This window comes from Vicugna pacos, unplaced genomic scaffold, assembly GCF_048564905.1.
Source record: "Vicugna pacos unplaced genomic scaffold, VicPac4 scaffold_20, whole genome shotgun sequence".
Lineage (NCBI taxonomy): Eukaryota > Metazoa > Chordata > Mammalia > Artiodactyla > Camelidae > Vicugna > Vicugna pacos.
Window position 1 is genome coordinate 80,297,581 of NW_027328741.1, and position 20,292 is coordinate 80,317,872.

The 20,292-nt window shown below is 35.3% G+C and overlaps 1 protein-coding gene across 4 annotated transcripts; it reads right to left on the reverse strand.

Moving 5' to 3' along the window:
- Positions 1-1,568: 1,568 nt before the first annotated feature.
- LOC140694060 (uncharacterized) lies at positions 1,569-19,394 on the reverse strand. Of its 4 annotated transcripts, XR_012069805.1 has the most exons (11): positions 18,795-19,394; positions 17,222-17,307; positions 16,634-16,754; positions 14,412-14,475; positions 12,977-13,044; positions 10,885-11,016; positions 9,430-9,537; positions 7,470-7,580; positions 7,031-7,093; positions 4,724-4,808; positions 1,569-1,824 (listed from the first exon to the last, which is right to left on the reverse strand). XR_012069805.1 is itself a non-coding variant. In XM_072957528.1 (3 exons), the coding sequence occupies exons 1-2, from the start codon at positions 19,372-19,374 to the stop codon at positions 17,252-17,254; spliced, it is 636 nt and encodes a 211-aa protein (XP_072813629.1). In that variant the 5' UTR covers positions 19,375-19,394; the 3' UTR covers positions 16,898-16,940; positions 17,222-17,251. The 4 variants fall into 4 exon arrangements, 2 of the variants coding, with proteins under 2 accessions (XP_072813629.1, XP_072813628.1); XR_012069804.1 differs by lacking the exon at positions 1,569-1,824 and having other exon boundaries at positions 4,541-4,808; XM_072957528.1 differs by lacking the exons at positions 1,569-1,824; positions 4,724-4,808; positions 7,031-7,093; ... (4 more) ...; positions 14,412-14,475; positions 16,634-16,754 and adding an exon at positions 16,898-16,940.
- Between the last annotated feature and the right edge of the window lie 898 nt (positions 19,395-20,292).

Genomic DNA, 20,292 nt, shown 5'->3' on the forward strand with positions numbered 1-20,292 from the left:
AGGTTGTGGGGCCCCCACGTGCAGATTCAGGTCTCAGCCCTGCCCCCGCCCGGGCACTATGCACAGGAGGAGATGGTAGCTGTGGCTGAGCCCTGCCTCTCTTCTTGCGAGATGTGCCAGTAATGGCACAGGTCTGAGGAGACAAAGGCTTCAGCACCCCTCCCCCCAGGGCACATGCCTGCTTATAGTTTTGTTTACCTTCTGAGTTAAAATTTACCTGACAATGAAATGTATAAATTAGGCTTTTGAAGTTCATCCTTGTATCAGTAGTTGATTCTTTTTTATTGTTGAATTGTATTCCATTGTTTGAATATACTATCATTTGTTTTATCCATTCTCCTACTGATAAATACTTAGGCTTTGGATATCTTTTTTTGCAAGCAAACATTTTTTTTAAAAAATGCAAATATAATATACATGCTTACATGTGCACATATCTTAAGTATACAGCTCAGTGATTTTTCACAAAGTAAACAAATCTATGTAACCTTCATCCAGTCAAGAAACAGAATATTGCTGTTCCACTTTGGGTTTCTTCCCAGATACTATGGCACCCCTTTGATGGATTCACCATCCTAAATTCAGCCACCATGGATTGGTTTTTTTGCTTTTGAAATTTTTAGTCCCGTACATTCCACTTAACATTATGTAAGATTCATCCACTAGTGTTTTCTGTAAACTAGTATATTTATTTTTATTGCTTTAAAGTATACAACTTGTATGCATGTGCCACCACTTATGGTTATGTATTTATTGTTGACAGGTGTTTGGGTCATTTTCTATTTGGGGCTATAACAAATAGTGATTATGAGAATTTTCTGGATGTCCTTTTGTGCTCAGATGTAGAAGCTTCTGAAGGGTACACAGGGAGTGTGTGTGTGTGTATGTATGTATATATGTGTGTGTGTACATATATACACACATATATATATATATATATATATATAACTTTCAAAAAGCCTATTTTCAAAGTATTTGTAAGAATTTATATTCCCACTGGCCATGTGTAAGAGTCCCCATTGCATGTTGCCCTCACCAATGCTTCACATCACTTAACAACTAACTATTCTAGTGGATGTCTAATGGTGTTCCAAGTGTGGTTTTAGTATGTATTTTTATTATTACTAAAGAGGTCAGCCCCTTTTCATAGCTTATTTGGATTTTTTTTTTTTTTATGAAGCACCTGTTCAATTTTTTTGCACATTTTAATATTGAGGTTTTGCCTTTTGCCCCACTGGTTTTTGTTCTCTATTTGCCCTAGATATAAGTCTTTTGTTGGATATAGGTATAGAAAATATATTTTCCCACCGTGTGGCTTTTCACTTTCTTAATGGTATCTGTTGATAAAAATAATTCTGAATTTTACTGAAGTCCAACTTAAAATTCTTCTTTTATGTTTAGTGCTGTGTCCTATTTAAGAACTCTTTGCCATTTCAAAGACATTAAAATATCTCCTACACTATTTTCTAGATGCTTTATTTTGGTGGAGGATTAGGTTATTTATTTTAATGGAGGTACTGGGAGTTGAACCCAAGACCTTATGCATGCTAAGCACACATTCCACCTGAGCTTTACCCTCCCCCAGATGCTGTGCTTTATGTTTCAAATTTATTAGATTTATAATCTATCTAAAATTACTGTTCATGTATGGTACAGGGTTTAATTCAATACTGTTCCATTGGTCTATATGTCTAACTTTAGGTAGTTATCACATAGACTTAATATTGTTTTATAATAAGTTCTTTAACATTGTTCTTTAATATCAGCTTGGCTATTGTTGGCTCTTCAAGCTTCTCTATGTATTTAGAATCAGCTTGTCAAGTTCTACAAAAAAACAGTAACAACAATTAAGTTTTGGGGATTTTGATGTGCACATATAAATCTTTGAATCAGTTGAAGGGGAACTGACATCTTTAAAATGTTGAGCCCTCCAATCCATAAATTTGGATTACTTCCCCTATACTTGTTTTTATCACTGCTGTAACAAATTATCACAAATTTTGCAGCTTAAAGCAACACAAACATTATTTTATGGTTCTGTAGGTCAAGTCAGGAACAGGTATCACTTGGCTAAAAATCAAGATGTCAGCAGGGCTGTATGCCCTTCTGTAAGTCAAAGGAAGAATATATTTCCTTCTCTTCTCTGGCTTCTAGAGTTCACCCACATTTCTTTACCCATGGCCCTTCCTCTATCTTCAAAGCTAACAGCTTTACAGCTTTCTAATCCTTCTTCCAAATTCATATCTTTCTGACCACATCTGGGAAAGATTTTCAATTTTTAAGGACTCCTGTTGTTAGACTAGGCCCATGTAGATAATCCAGGCTAATCTCCCTGTCTCAGAGTCCTTAACCTGATACATCTGCAAAATCCCCTTTGCCATGTAAAATAACATATTCACAGATTTCAGGATTAGAACATGGATATAGGTAGGGGCCAGTGTGGTGCACTATTCTGTTTATCAAACTGTTTAACATTTCACGCTTTCTGACAAACGTACAAGATAGAAGATCCTGATCATGTTTAGAATGCTTCCTCTGCAAAATATTGGGCACTGAGTTTATTTGAAAGGACTGAAAATAATATTACCACAGGAATGGTTTCCTAATTCTACTGACATTTACTTACTTTATACTTAAATACCCAAAATGGTCAGCCAGGAGTGGGATCTTGGCAAATAAAATAAAAGTATAATTCAAGCTTTTATCACTGAATTTATTAGCTAATTCTATTTTAGAAACAGACAGAAAATAAAACAATTTAGAGTAAGTCTGCTTACTTATATATTAAGTGAACATAAAGTTTTAAAAGCATGTCTGAATATGGGATAAAGTGAGCATCATAAAATGTAATGTTAATATTTAGTACCTGCAAATCTCAAACTCCCAATTTATAAACAAGTTCATACTGTATAGCACAGGAAACTATATCCAATACTGTTTTGTAGTAACTTATGGTGAAAAAGAGTATGAAAATGAATATATGTATGTTCGTGTATGACTGAAGCATTGTACTGCACACCAGAAATTGACACAACATTGTAAACTGACTACATATATATATATATATATATTTGAAAGGACTGAAAGGACTATATATACCAAGAAAAAAATTAGATTGCTAACCAACAAAAAATCTGTCAGTAATATAATGCTAGAAACACTGAGACACAAAAGAAAATTTCAGGCATACATCTGTTTATAGAGTCATAGAAAAAATAGTGCCTATGCAAGTCCCTGATAAGCATGAGAAAATAGGAAAGGCAATATAAAGTTCAAAATGCTTTGCTATGTAAGAGCTGCAAGATGACTCAGACACAAACTTAAGTGGTCAAAATGTCTATATAATTAATGATAATTTAAAGTAATTGAGGGCATCATTTTAAATGAGATAAAAATAGCTGCTCAATTTTCATATTACTAACCAAGTCATTTCTGTTTATAGTAGGTTTATATTATTTTTATGTGTATTTATATTTTATAAAGACATCAAATTAGATCCTGGCTGATAACTGACAGTAGAGCAACTGATTGATTTAAATGGGCATCATAGGCTTATCAGATTTCATATGCTTTAAATATACATTAGTTATTAGCTGTCAGGAAGAGTTCAATTTTCATTTATTCTAACATAGCTGTGCCACAGGCATGTTACTCTATTTACAATGGAGGATCACGATAGATATAAAGATATCAAGCCTTATTGATCTTCATAGGGGTGCTTTTATAAGAAAAGGAGAATAAAATAAGGAAAATCTAAAATACTACTTTTTTTATAGTGTTCTAACAGTTTTATCTTTTATTTTTTTAATGAGTTATAGTCCATTTACAATGTGTCAGTTTCTGGTGTACAGCACAATTTTTCAGTCCTTTATGAATATACGTATATTTATTTTCATATTTTTTCACCATGAGCTACTACAAAATCTTGAATATATCTCCCTGTGCTGTACAGTATAAGCTTGTTTATCTATTCTATATATACTTGTCAGTATTTACAAATCTTGAACTTCCAGTCTGTCCCTACTCACACCCCTCCCCCCTGTAAAATACTACTAAATCAACATATATTTTTGAAGAACTATGAAAAATGGGAAACTATAAGTTGTTTCTTTAAATTGGAGCAAAGAGAACTACTTTAACTGGGAAAATACTTAAAATCTGGCAAGTTTTATGATTTCATGTTCACCCCTGACAGCTTTTCTTTCCTCCTTTCTCCTTCAATCTTTATTGGACCTTCTAAAGAATTAAATTACAAAAAAGAAAAAAAGAAAGAAAGAAAATTAAGAAACAGTTCTGCATCTAAAATAACCTCCTAACTGGAAAGATGGTATACATTGTGAAAAATTTACAGCTGCCAACTTATGATCTATGTCTCTGTCCACACTGCCTTACTTGTTAGGAAGGGTCTTAAAAAAAAGTAAAGAAAAATAGCAAATTATAATGGCTTTTACATTTTAAATTCTTTTCTATGTGTCTACAATCTGCTCTATCATGAGTTATTAAGATAAAAATTATCAGCTATACTCTACTTTCCTATCATGCACATTGTGACTCTGAGAAGCACGCACGTTCTAACTTACCATCTGCAGGTGGTGTACAGGTTAATGCAGTTCTCTTGACAATATACGGTTTGTAGTCTAGTTGTCTAACTACTACACAATGGAAAAGATGTAGAACTACTGGTACCACTGCCCTCAGTCTCTGTCATTTACCTTAAACATACCTGGAAAAGTAGATTCAAAAACTCATTGGCAAGAACATTTTTCACACTCCAGATCTGATATTCTTCTAGAGTTAAGATGGCCATTCTGAAAGAGAAGCAATATTTAAGAATACCTTAAATCTTCATTTTCTTATATTATTTGAATTAAATTTGTTTTATTAAACTTGCAATGGTCATTTGTCTGAAAGAAAACTAATGATTTAATGTAGATGCTGTGTATTCATCTGAAAGTAGGCCAGCAAGAGTAAGTTCAAAAGTAACCAAACTCTGAAGTAGTCAGTCATAACATGGGCAATTTATCACCAAAAATCTTCCTCCAGTAAGACCTGGGAAATAACTCACAGTATCTTCCGGTTCAAGGTGAAGTTTACTAACAGAACCCACAAAAGGCTCTGGGTAGAGAAAAAGGACTATTTACTAACTTTGAAAGCATTTTTCCAAACTCTTTGGATTATGCCCTTTGACCCTAACAATTTTCTAAGATCTTTAAAACATCTGGCAATATTATTAGACTTCTTAAGAGATTTAAAAGAATTAAATATATATAATAAATGAGTATCTATATTAACATTTCCTCAAAATAAAATTTAACATTACTTTCACAAGTTGAGTAAAGCAGTATCTTTTATTTTTGGTGTCAAAGTGTACCAAAAATTACATTTATATACAGTAGACAATATTTCTTGGCAGGCAAAAATATAACCAAATGCTTTTTACTTCATGTTTTGAACAATCACCTTAACAATCCTAGATGAATAATAATGTTCTTTGCGTTTATAACTTAATTATATTTTTATTATCTAATGATTTATTATTTAAAGATATTTAATAATATATACTATTAATGACATTCATGTATTCATTCAATATATATTACCATTTATTACAAGAAAAGATTTTAAAGCACTGTGATGGTAATTATTGGCTTTCATGATGCAACTTCCATTGAAGTATATTAACACCAATGTAATGATACAAAATAATGGGTAATATTGTCACCATCTAGTCACCAGTGAATATGGGTAATAGGTTTGGTTGAAAGGTCCAAATTCTATTCTAAATTTTTACCATTTCATTATTATGGTTACACGGAGATGGAGAAGCTAAATGATCTTTTTTTTTTAATGTTCAAAAGTACAGCCATAAGAAGAAACTCGGTGTTATATAAAAATAGACAAGAATGATAACCTCCATACTTATCAAACACCCAGAAGAAAGGCGATGGAAATTGTATCTCTACATAAGGTATTTCCTAATAGAAACTTTCCTGTTTTTCTGTTTTCATATATATCAAATAGAAATGGCTACCTTAGATTTGGGCAGAAAAGTAAATGAAGACGGTTATCTGAATTGCCAAACAAAGATCAAGCGCTGAAAAATTCATTTCTATTATTTATTTCTATTGAGTGTCAGTTAATAAGACTATGATGATTTCTTCTGGATTTGTGATTGAAAAAAATGTTACTTATTTTTCTAAGCCTGTGGAAGACCACTATGGTCTACATCCTACCATCTGCAACTTGGTACACATCAACATTTGAATAGAAAGGGTCAAATTAACTCATATGTGTCTCACATATATGGATTATCTTCAGTTTCACAGGGATACATAGACATTAAGGCAAACCTATTATAATATCTTTAATAAATGTTGTGAAACTAAAAAAATTCAAGGATTTATTCTTTGTAAAGTACATGCTTGTTTCTACTATTATACACTTATTCTGGCTGCTATTAAAGAACTTAGGACAGACCATCACCAATATTATTGAAAAAAATTTAAAAACTATATACACCACCCAGATTGAGATAAAAAATAATTTCCAACATCCCAGATATCCTATTGTCCTTCCCAGTTAAATCACCCATCTTCAAAATCACTATTGTAACACTTATTAAAATTAGTTCTGTCTCTCTTCTAGAACTTCATATAAATTAAATTGTACAATGTGTTCTTTTATTCTGTGGCTTCTTTTGCTCAATATAAGTTTTGTCTTACCATAATGTTTTAAACTGGGAGAAGTAAAGATTATAAACTACAGATGGCAAGGGCTGTCTCTACTTAATTTTTACAAAGTGCCTAGTTTATAAAATATGTTTTTATGTAAATAACACTTAATGGAGTTTTTTAAAGGTCAAATGGGCTTTCCTTAGGGACAACTTGGAGTTATTGTAACCACAGGTCCAAATAAGCATTTAGCAGGGATGATGTAGAAGAGATTCAAGTATGTATATGTAAGGTATGTATACCAATTCAGAATATAATGTATTTTTAGAAGAGAATAAATTAGTCTCTGCTAGACTCACCTTTGTGGTGTCATGTGCATTCTATGTGTCTTCTACAATGTTGGATAGATCCACAAGTAATTCCTTTAAAACCAGAAACCCAAATCAGTAGTTAGGAAAGAGAAGGTATCATTTTTATTAGACAGTAGCTGAAGTATAAAATATTTTCGGTCAAGTTTTTTTTTTTTAATTCCAGAAATAGATTGCTTGTTTGCCTTAAAAATTTATGACAATTTTCCAGTGGTTTCATTTTTTAATTTTACATAATACATACAGTTTACTAAATTTTCTAAGGCAAATTCTCTTCCCAATTTTGCATCTTTGGCTATGAATATTTTGAGTAGCATAATATAGAACCTAGAAGTAGTAAGAAATCTTTTTCTCAACCTCTTTTAAAAAATTCTTCACTCTATGTTCCTGTTGGAAGTTTACATGCAAGATGTATACAATCAGACTTTACCAGGGTATCATCGGTGCAGTTGTCCTTCCAGACCTCTGTGCAACCACGTGTCTCTCAGTTCAACCCTACAGAGAACTCCATCACCGTCAACATCAAATACCTTGAAGCAAACTAAAGAAAAGAAACTCTTATGGAGGAAAATTACTTTTATATTCTGAAGTATAATACATTTTATTACAAGCTGCCCTAATGAAACTACTTATTTCCTCAAACAACTACATTCTGGATTAAGTTCATATTTGGAGGAGATTGTGTCATTAAAGTCCTTTGAACTTGTAGGAATTCCTGTACACTTCACAAGTCTCTCTCCTTATATAATTAGCCAACTTAGAGAACTCTATCCTTCACCTAAATCTAAAGTTAAATTTCTTGCAAACTGAAAAAGAAGGGCCAAGTTACTATACAATATCTCAGATTTTGAGAAGGTAATTCAAGCTTTTAAATTAATTTCTAATATTTATAACTGATCACTTCAGAGTTGATTCTTACAATGCAGAAAATATTCCATCTACATTAAGAATCAACAAAAAGCTGCTACAGTCAGCCCCCTGTATCCATTGGTTCTGCATTCACAGGTATAAACAATAGATCAAAATATATGTATATATAAATTTTCCCAGAAAGTTCTCAAAAGCAAAACTTGAATTTGCTATGCACTGACAACTATTCACATATCGTTTAAAGTGTATTTACAAATAATTACATTTTATTAGGTATTACAAGTAACCTAGAGATGATTTAAAGTATACAGGAGGATGTGCATAATTTATATGCAAATACTATGCCATTTTACATAAGGACATGAGCATCCATGGATTTGGTATCTGAGGGGGTCTCAGAACCAATCCTCAGCAGATAATGAGACATGACTGTATAAAGATTTTGCCTCTCCAATGTAATTAATGTGCGCCCAATATTTTTGCCTAAGAACAATTTCAAATCTTCAATGAAGTTTATATACAACAAGCTAAAAACCCAAAGAATCAGCACTTTGCTAATTAACAACAATATCAGCAAAATTGCTAGTTAGTCTAGTTGGTTAACTTCCACTAGTCCACTGGCAAAAAAATAAATTTAAAAAAAATTTAAGACAACAATTAACCTCAATTGAGAAACAAAGACTTCAGCCTCTTTAATACCAGAACTTTAATGTGAACAAATAATCTATCACAAAGCCAGGTTAGAGTAATGGTATACTATCAGGGGAGATAAAAGAAATCTAAATTTTTAAGATTAAATAATTATCTACTTCACACACCCATGTAATAATTATGCTATTAAGTTAACTGAGTGCATCACAGTACAACATTACTAAAGAATATTGAACTATTAAGTATCATACCCAAAATATGCAGTATTTGTGAAGCTGTATTTTAGAAAGATGCAGAGATAATGACCCTAGTGAATATGTAAGAATTAGGTTCCAATTAAATGTAAACTGCTGCATTTTTCTAAACAAATATGGTTAAGATTTATGAATGTAATATGCTTATAAATTATGCCATAATATTTTAGCTAGGCTTAAAAGATAAATTTAGTATTTAATAAAATTGTTTTATCATAAATTTAATTTTGCTAATAAAATATCAATATACACAGTGATAGAAAATAAGTTGCAATTCAAGTTAAGCAAGACAAATTTTCTATATAGACTACCAGAAAATATTTTCTATATGCTTAACATTTTCAAACACATCATGACTGATGTAGTTCATTTATCATGAATTGCACATTTATCTGGAAAATCAACCATTATTAATAACAAAGATCTTAAATTACTCCACAGTAAAAAAGAATAGATGATTGAACTTTTACACTGACCTCAGTAAAACCTCAGCAAGAGATTGCTATTTGCAAAAGGGATGAAAATTCAAGCCTTAATCAGATGATTTTTCACATGAATGGATGCTAATTTTTTCTCTGTATAGCTTCCAAATTTTGTGATTTTTAACACACTTACATTTCTGTCTTTCAGCCGGAGGTCCTCTGCAACAAGCTGATAGCCCACAGGATATCTCCTTAAAATCTATGTGGCTGTCATGATTTTCATCAAAAGCATTAAATAAACCTGTAAAATAGGAACACAGAATAAATCACAGCCAACAAACTTCCTGTTAATATTGACATGCTCATGAAAGGAGGCATGACTCACATAAACTGATTCAGTTTTTAAAAGTTATCAGTAGTTTCCACTGTCTTAGGAAGTTTGTTTTTTTTTCCCCCCCCTGGCATAATTATAACCAAAATTTAACTTCCTAGAAGAAAATACTATCATTTAGTGTTTGGTTTTGTCTGCATACCTGTCTCTATCTTATATTAATTCCAAAAGTCAAAAGTGATTGTAGAATGTAAAAAACAAAAATGTATTTTAAAAATTTAACTGGAAAAAAGTCAGAGACCACAATTATCCTAATTTGGAAAGACTAAGAAGAAAAAGGAAAAAAGAAGAAGAAAAGTTGAACTCTATCAAAGATATACTGTGTTGTTATTAATGAGCTACATACAGCTCCTTCATGAAGCAAAGAAAACTAACACACTATATTATAAGAGACAGAAATTCTGTACTGCAGTCTTCATTGTACCACTTAATCTGTATAACTAAATATATTAAATTTCAGAAATAAAGGGCAATTTATAATCTAATCCTGTGGTTTTTAAACTTTTCCTAAAAAATAAATGGAATCATTTTATTTTCAAATGAAATGATTTCTCAATCTCTAATTATAAAAAGGTAAAAACATAACTGCACTGCTGAAGTAGAAGCCCTGTCTGTTCTAGTTCCCCTAACAAATATTTCTAAAACACACTAGAAACCTGAAGAATACAGACTGTCTATTTCAAGAATCTAATTCTGTGTCCTCAAAGAGCAGAAAATTGAAGCTAAGAAGTAGTTAAATGACTTGCTAAAAGTAAGAAATTTTTTTAAAAAGTTCTGAATCAGAAGAAGAAACCAAGCTTTCAGATTTCAAATACAGTTTTTGTGATTATCACCCCCAACTGCTCCTTGTAAACCTCATTTAATATATATAGTAGTGAAAAGTTTAGAGCTAAGTGGGGACCTTAGAGATGGTCTAGTCCAGTGGTTTTTAATTTTTTAAGGGTGGGGGAAGGATACAGCAGTGGAACCTTCTTCTATATAAAAGAAATACAACAGACATTCCTCAGCTGAGGAAGAGGTGGGGTCAAGTGTGGAAGCTAGAGCTTTGCCTATTCAGTGTCCACCACCCTGACCATGCACCAGACGCTGAGGCACCGCACTGGAGCACAGTTTCATAAAGATTGTCTTGTTCAAACTGATTTTATATATGAGAATATTCAGGTGCAGAAAGGTAAACCGACTTACACAAGGCTCCAAAAGTGGAACAAGGCTCACGTGTTTAGAAAGAACATTTGTAGAAAATAGAAGGATTCCCACCTTCATTCAGAGATGGACGAATTGGTGGTGAAGGCAATGGGCCAAATGTTTCTAAATCAAATCATCCAGTTCGGGATTGAGCCCTCAGCAACCAATAGCATTTCTCCAGATGAATGATGTCTGATTCTTCCACTGACAATCAAATCAAACAAGATTATAAAATCTCACTCTTCTCTTCTGGACAATTAAGTAGTTCATCCTGATAATGTAACTTCTAAATATACATTTTAATTTCCCAGTTAAACTGTTAAAAAACTACCTAAAACAAAAACTCTGAAAGACAAATATATTGTATCTAAAGTGGCATGAAAATTCAATTCAAATTAACATAAAAGAGGCTTTAAAATGGGAAAAAATTTGCAATTTCCCATTAAGCAGGCTGTTTAATTCCAACATGTAAAATAATAAACTAAGATACTTATTTTTTGCTTCCCACACTTTTATCTGTATACCCTTTGGTGATTTTAATCTGTATCTTGGATTTGAAAATTCTTGATCATAGTCTCTCCTGGCTACACAGGTAACACACTAATAGCAGAAACTGTGTTTGATTTATCCTGTCACTATTGTAACCACTTACACATTTAATACTTATTAAATAAATGTACAAAGGGGATAGACCTAAGCTTCTCCTCCTTGGCCCTAAAATTCTTACTACCCCTCCTATAAAGGCAGGAGCCTCCTCTGTAGGACAGAGTGTAAATGTATCTCCTGAGAAGGATTCCCAACAAGGGCTGTCTTTACAGCATGCTTTTAGATGTTTTTATGGGACATTTCAATAAAAGAATCAAGGACCTAAGCTTCCCAGTATGGTGGGCGTTGTGATGGGCATGGGAGGATGCTCACTTGGGAGGATGAGATGTTAAAGACACTAACAGTGAAAAGGACAGGACAAGATGAAGGGCGATTGGGAAACAGGACCACAGAGATGTGACATCTACTTCCCACTGTCATCTAAGTGATACCTACTTGAAAGAAACATTTCTACAGTTAAATTCTATAATGGGGGGTTATTTAAATGAAGCACAAATATACTCAATGAGTAGATCACATAATTTTTAGAGATTCAGAGTGCAGTAGCATTTTCAGAGTAGTTTTTACATCAATAACTAGTATTTATAAATTCCTGTGTGCTAAACAAGTATGTGGAATTATTTCCATTTTGCTTTTAGACTTACTACAGCTTAACGTATTCACTGCACTGATACAGAGTAATTTTTCTAATGAATAAAAATGATAATGTACAACCTTGTTAAAGATTCTTTAATTTCACCATCACCAGATTTATGAACATTTAGGCCTATGTGTCAGGCCCCGTTTCTTACCAGCTTTTTCACCAACACCTTACATTGAGGTTATATTGCATTACCCAGAGGTCAGGAAATGTTCTTTCACACATCCACATCTTTATTAGGTCCTGTGTCCTCTGAGGAGAAACATTCTCCCCACTTTCACATCCTTCCATTTTACAGCCTAACCACTAATCCTTCTCTAAACACCTTCTAATGCTTTCCAACCTCACCAGCTACCCTAGGATTTTAACTTCTCTCTTCTGCAACTGTCCTCCACTGTATATAGTATCCAATATTCAAGTGAAGTATGAGTCCTCATTTACAGGTCTGTGGCCTCTCTAGATTACAAAGTATTTGGATTCAGTAACCTTGTCCTTTTATCACTTTTGCTGCTAGAGTTCCTTTCATAGGACCTGATACATAGTAACCACACAATAAATACTTCCTGAATGAATAAATGAATGAATGAATGAATAGCCAAGGCAATCTTCACAGCCAAGGCTTCCCCAACCCAGCTCAGTATTCTTTCTGTTATATCAAAGAGACTCTGCCCCATGAAACAATAGACCCTGTACATTTTAACAAATGTATACAATTATTAGGAACTATTATTAGAACAGAGACTAGCACTACTGTTCTCATAGTTATGTCACATAAGTAGTGTATTAAAGCTCGTTCTAATTTCTTGTTTATACAAATCAGCTATGTCTGTCACCAGTTTAAATATTAGTAATTTAGAAAACAAAAGTTATTGATTTATCTACTCATCAGAAATCATTACAACAGATCTATTTACATACCTCTTTTGTCAGTTTATATACCAACTGGAAAAGAAGGGGTGTACAGTCAACTCTGAGGGTATAATTGCCTGCAAAATAAATAAGAGAGAATTTTAATACCTCCAAATGGACTACAAACCTGTATTTAATTCTAACTTTATTTTCTAATTATAAACAATATATAACAGATTTCAAATTCAAGGCATCATTCCTGGAGAATTAAAAATAGGGTGGACCTTACAGATTATTATATTCAGTGAAGTATGTCAGACAGAGAAAGGTAAATATCACATTCTATCACTTATATGTGGAATGTAAACAAACAAAAAAAGATACAAATGAACTTATTTACAAACCAGAAATAGACTCATGACATAGAAATGAAACTATGGTTACCCAAGGGGAAAGGGGGAAGGGAAGAGATATGTTAGGAGTTCAGGATTAACAGATATACACTATTATATATGAAACAGATAACCAACAAGGACCTACTGTATAGTACAGGGAATTATATTCAGTATCTTATAATAACCTATAATGGAAAAGAATCTAAAAACAATGTATATGTATATGTATGTATATGTATATGTATATGTATATGTATATGTATATGTATATGTATATAACTGAGTAACTTTGCTGTACACGTGAAACTAATATTACAAATCAAATGTACTTCAGTAAAAAGAAATAAATAAAATTTTAGAATAGACAGATAGGTAGGGAGATAAATAGACAGGCAGACAGTCTGGCTAAAACTAAAACACAAGGTGGAAATAACTCTTCAGGAGCCAGAGAGGCTGCAGCACACACTCAGGATAGGAGACTGCAGAGGTGGACTCTGCTGCTAAGGCTGCAGCTCCTGCAGTAAAAGTAAGGGTCATTGCTCATTACGGCAGCAGCACCTAGGGGTCTTTGGCAAAGGAAGTGGTAAGGCCATAATGTTCATGTTTTTATTCATTTATTCAATTCAATATGAAGACTTTAGACTAGAGCATGTCAGTAACTAACATGTGTCCTGTGACACTTACCTAGAAATAACCATAATACGATGAAAGCCTACAGATGCACATGCCACATGTCAGGGTCAAAAGGAAGTTTGTAGTGGGTGCTTATTTCAGAGTTGTTCCAATACATACAGGAACTATTTCTGTATGAAATATTTTAGCCCAACTTTTAAAAATAGCTCCACAGGAAGAATGTCAAAAGTACTAAAGTTTTAAGTAGTAATCCAAGATAGGCAAATGGTAAATATACTAAAGAAATTAGGATCAATAGCTTAGTTATGAATCATATTGATTCATTTGAATCATAATAATGTTCTCTCTGGTAAAATGGAGAAATGGAGGTATTATTGAGGCATCTCATAGAAAGAGGATAATCCTAGTTTATGAGTTGGAGTTGATAGACTTAAATACTGGTATACTATTTAATGACAATCTGAAATAAAATTTACCTTCTGTGTATGAGTCTGCATTGATATATGCAACCTCTCTCTCCTGGAGTGTTTTCACATTCTCCTGTAGTTGAAGCAAAGCAGTCACTTAACTCACAGCATTTACAATTTTGGAAATACAAGCAAAACAAATTAATTCAGTAAAAGAGTGGTTTGCAGATACCATTATAAATCAAACACCTATGCTTTTGACCATAATTTTAAGAAAATGCTATTAACTGGTTGATAATATTAATGCAATTAAAACAAGAAAGAAAAATATTAGTGATGCTGTAGCCGCTGTTCATAGCAACAGCAGGGAGACCCAGAGGAAAACTGCCCCTGATCCCCTGCACCATAATATGAAGGGGGAAGGCTCGGAGATGCTCAGCCTCACCCTGGATCTACTGGAAGAGGACTGCTCAAAGTAAGGCCTGGAAAACTGTATTTTTAAAAGGTGTCTCTGGAAATCCTTACAGACATTAAAGTATGAGATCCCTTGATGTTGGGGATCCAAGTAACTTTACCATATTAAAAGTGAGGAAGTTGGAAATTTGATTTATCAAGAATTTTTTGAAAGAGAAGATATTGATGAAAAAGAAAAATATAGGAGGGGAGGATAGAGAAAAAAACTAGAGGGAGAGAAGAGTGGCTATTAGGACAAAGACAAGACATTTCTCACACATACATGCACACACGCACACACATTCTAGAAAAATACAGCAGAAGAAGACTAATGCCATCACACAACATGGGAATATGCAGAGAGAACTCTTTTCTTCTCTCTGTTTCTCTCTCTCTCTCTAGCTTGCTACCTTATAAAAGCAGTTACAGTAAAAACATTTAAAGCTGTGAGTGGTCATCCCACAAATGAGAATTTTCACCTCTGCACTTGACCACATGGGATAGATGACAGCTGATTCTGCGGCAGAGTTTCCATTATGACAGAGCTACAGTAGAAATAAAAAAGATTCCTTAATTATATGTAAAGGTAAATGTGCTGCTGAATATGATCAAGAAGCTAGTAGAAAATGGGAAACAATATTCAAATTGTCTTTTAACTCACATGAATTTAAATTAATGCAAGGCATATTATCTTGTATCTTGGATTTATTTTATCTGTATTTTAAGCTGCTTAAATTATAAAAAGACACATGTATTTCTATATACATGTGTTCACAAGAAATTACATATTTCTAAAAGTAAATGACCTTAATGAATAAGCTCTGATTCATCTAAATAAGTGTATTATGAAATGCATGTTCATAACAACATAATAATAAGACTTTGCCATATAAATGGAATCAAATGTGATACAAGTAACTGTGATTTTATTCCCATACTTATTTGATTCATATTATTATTTTAAAGTATGCAGAAATGAGTCAGAAGGAAGGCATTTTAAAAACCATTCACAATAATAAGAAAGATATGACATTCTTTAAATCAATTCTATAAAATTTGGACTCATAAATGATGAACAAAACAGAGGATAGTCACAGGAAAGTGCTTTTTGGTGCGCCTGCCTTTAAAAAAATACACAAGCCTACCTTGAACATGTAAGAACTTAGAGTTACTGGAAAGAGAGACTAAGGGAAGAAGATGAAAGAAGGGGGTCTATGAGAGACACTTTAAAATAAAGCATTAAGAGCCAGTGACAAATGAAAATTAATCATAATTGAATTAAAAATAAATCCTTGAAATTTTAGAGTAATTCAATTTACAAAATCATTGTATTACACTCCCCAACCAGGCACTTTTGTAAATGGTAAAATATACCTATGGTTACAATTTAGTGTTGAATCCATAAAGGAGAGACTATAATCAGAGTATAGTCATCTAAAAAGAGCATGTTGTTTTCCTGGATAGAAGAAATCCAAGGAAACTGTAAAAACTTGAAAATTAATGCCAAGGATCTAAACAGATTTTCAATAGGCTAATTCACTTGTCAGAAGCAGCTTCCTAGGTTTGACTATTTTCTGAGCTTACAGATTTTACTTACTTATCACAAAACCAATATAAATAGAAACTAAAATATTTTAAAAATAATGAAAAAATTGGTTTGTGCTTAGTAATTAAGAGGTTGTTCTGTTTTGCCAAACTGATGTAAAAGCAAAAACAAACTCTATTTCTTAAATTTTCTTGTTTTTATCCAAATTAAAACAGTATCAGGTAATGGAACACATCTGTGATTACCCTGAGATACATGTTGACCAAGAAGATATGTTTACTGTCTTAGTTACCTCAGCCCATTTGTGGAACCCAGAAGTCCAAATTTTACTGCATCCCAGCTGGCAAAAATGGCAGTTCTTCTCAGTCTTCAGCTTGTAATCATTGTTAACATACATGGTTAGGTACATCTGCCTATAAACAAAGGAAAATTCACTGAAGTCACTTTCTGTCATCACTTGCCATGGAAAAATTATTTACATCTACTAATCAGTTTTCCTAAATTCTGGACAACTTCTTATAAATCAGCAGTTCCACTGGTTAGGTCAATACCTCCAAATACCCAGAAGTCCTGATGATCTCCCAGAATAACACATCTGTCTGGAAAGGAAGGCATTCAAAAGAATGACAACTTAGAATGTATTATAAAGAGCAGTAATTTATGTTTTTAAATTAAACTTCCTCCTGCTTGAGTTTCCTCCATAGAAAACCATCAAGGTACTGTCTCCTTTTAGAATTTACCTTTTTTTCCCCACATTTAATTATATCACATCAACCAGGAAAAAAATATTAAGAGTTGATTAAGATTTACCTTCTCTTACTCCTGTAATCTTTGTAAAAACAAAATGTTTTAAGACATTTTAAAAAATTCACCAACTCACCAAGTTTCACAGATCCTCAGGTAGTTCTGATTACATCATAAATGCTTGTGACTTTCTTGAAGTTATGAACATGCATTTTAACCTTCCTAGAATTTCACAAAGGGAACAAATTACTTCACATAGAGCATTATGTCTAACAGGTTCCTTCCAATGTTTTATTATAAGTCTCAGAAGTACAGAAAACTGTTTAATAGGATGATAAATTCCCATATGCCCACCACCTAAATTCAATCATTGTTAATACTGTTGAACTATTTGCAAGCGAGTTGTGCAAATCATGACAGTTGTCTCCTATGTATTTAAGAATGCACCTTACGGTGAAATCAAATAAAAAAATCAGTATTTTGTATTTTTTCTCCCTCATAGCTCTATTGTTGGTATTTATTTAAACTCCAAAATTATTACTCAACATGAAAAAGAATCTTGTTCTTACCAATTTTTTAAAAAAAAAATGTGTATTTGTCCATTTAGAGCTCAAATCAATTAAGGGATATAAGCCCCAGTTGCTTTTTTTTTGATATTTTGACCAGGGAAGATTTCTGTTTCTGACTTTTCTCTTAAACTGTTACTGAAGCTACATGCTCTGTTTTCCTTGTGTCTGTATGTATCTGTTTATAAATCACATTTTTCATTGTGTACCTCTAGAGGGTATTAGTACATGAGATAATAAAGTCTCCTATGTTAAAGGAACTCTGTTCTAATTGAGTTAAATAAACAGTTTTTAAAAATTCTTATAAAATAAAACTGAACTTCTAATACCTTAAGAGTTCTGAAATTTTAAAACAAGCTTCTTACAGAACTTATAAAATACTTGCAGAATCCAAATTCACATTGCTAAGGCAAATCATTAACCAACAAGGCTCATTCAACCATTTTAGTTTAATAAAAACAGCTATCTCCTCTCTGATTCATCAGTGTGAAGTTTCCCTTTCCCTCTACATTTCAAGCCAGTCAAACTAAAGTTCTGATCATGCCATGCTGTTTCCCAGCCCTGCACAAGCTGTCCTCTGCAGCTGGCGTTTACTGCCTGTCTTGATTCCGTGGAAATCTTACTGTTTGTGTAAACTTAAGCTCAATGAGCACATGTTCTGTGGTCATGCCTCCTTAATACCAGGGCTGTCCGGGGTTAGTAACAGTAACGACTATGATGGTAAGCGCACGGGGCCATGTAGCAGTTACGCGTTCACCACTGTGAATACTTAACCCTCCCCCACAGAAGTGACCAGTGAACTTCGCTCCTTTCCCCCTTCTCTCCTACTCCTTCCCTTAAGTTAACCTAATATTTTGCATGTACAGTGTTTTGACAGTTATCTGAAACACTGTTTTAAACCGTCAGTTGAAAAGGGAAGACAAAATGTTACACCTGGCCCAGAGGAGGAGAGGGGTGGGGGGTGGCTCAGAGGAAGCCGAACAGGACGCGCGGCCTCAGATCACAACACAGCCCCTTTCCTTCCCAAGTTTCGCAGCCGGGAAAGCAGAGGCGTGGGGCCCGGACCGCTTCGGGGCCTTCGTGGGAGGCCGAGGGAGGGACGGAGACACGCGCAGGGCTGGGGAGGGGCCCGCAGGGACTCACCGTCTGTGCAGCGGCTCCTGACCCACAGCTGGGCGGGCGGCGGTGGCGGTTGAGGCGGCGGTGCCGGCTGAAGGGGCTGAGGAGGCAGCAGTGGAGGTACCGGCTGAGGGGGCCGAGGCGGCGGCGGCTGCGGTGCCGGCTGAGGGGGCTGGGCGGGCGGCGGTGGCGGTAAAGGCTGCGGTGCCGGCTGAAGGGGTGAGGCGGCATCGGCGCCGGTACCGGCTGAAGTGGCGGCGGCTGCGGTGCCAGCTGAGGGGGCTGGGCGGTCGGCGGTGACGGTAGAGGCTGCGGTGCCGGCTGAGGCGGCTGAGGAGGCAGCAGTGGAGGTACCGGCTGAGGGGGCCGAGGCGGCGGCAGCTGCGGTGCCGGCTGAGGGGGCTGAGGCGTCGGCAGCGGCTGCTGGAAAGACTTGTGGGACTCGAAGGCTTTCGCCTGGTTTTCCAGGGTCGCCATGGCGGCCTCCCGCCCCGCGTGTACAGCCCCCGGAGTCGCCGGCCCGACCAGCGGCTCCGGTCAGCAGCGGTGGCAGTGAACGAAGCTCGGGGCCACCAGCCGGTGCGGACCCCAAGCGCGCGGCCATCTTGGAGCCGTCCCGACAGTCCCCGCGGCCCCGCGTCCTGCCACGCTCGGCCGGTGGGGCGGGGCCGGGCCGCGGGATTGACAGCGGGAGGCAGTGGCCTCCGCCAATGGCTGCCTCGCTCGCCCCTTGGGCTCAAAGAGCCGCCACGGCTGCTGGAGTCACTGCCGTTCTTCCCGGCGAGGGACGGGGGGTACTACACGGGGATCGGGAGGGCGGTTCGGGGGCGGGGTTGCAAGGCACGGCGAGGAGGGTGGGTAGGGCGGGTGACTTGTGATTGAGGGTCTCTCTCGGCGAGGGGCGTCCCCGGATGACGCATAGCATGTGGCAGGGAGGCCGGGCAGTGGGCTGGGAGCCCGAGACCCCTGCGGGGCGCTTGCCCACCCCGCGGCGCGGGCGGAGGTCCGGCTCGCCGGACAGCCTGCTATAATATGTTGACTGTTACATATTTGGCCTTACCCTTGTTAGTAGCCTCAAATCACTCCTTGTTCACCTTCAGGATCATTACCATAGATATACTTCTGACAATCCTCGTACTTAACTATGTTCCCTCATGCTACAGGGTCATACACATGCTATTCTCACTCTTAGAAATAATCATTTACAGATCAATCCCCTACTCCCCTCAAGGGATTTGCCTATCTAATTCCAATCACTCTCATTGCTCAGCTAATTTGTGAATTCATAAAGCCCATTACATTAACATAATTCCTTAACACCATGTAATTCTCCTTTATCACAATTATTAAAGTATACTTTATAATAACATAAAAACTCTTCCATGCATGAAGGTTGATATTCAACAATTAAGTTCACTGTATGAAGTTGTAAGTACATATACTGTATATTATGAAAAATGTTAAGGAATTACATACTATAGTTAAATTCATTCATATTTTTTTCATAGAAATATGGAAATAT

What these genes read in the sequence shown, in the direction of transcription:
- LOC140694060 (XM_072957528.1), bottom strand. Translation starts at nt 19,374, where the DNA reads ATGGCCGCGCGCTTGGGGTCCGCACCGGCTGGTGGCCCCGAGCTTCGT. An exon ending in CAGGAGCCGCTGCACAGACG is followed by an intron (nt 17,308 to 18,794) that starts GTGAGTCCCTGC and finishes GTGAAATTCTAG; the next exon opens with GAAGGTTAAAATGCATGTTC.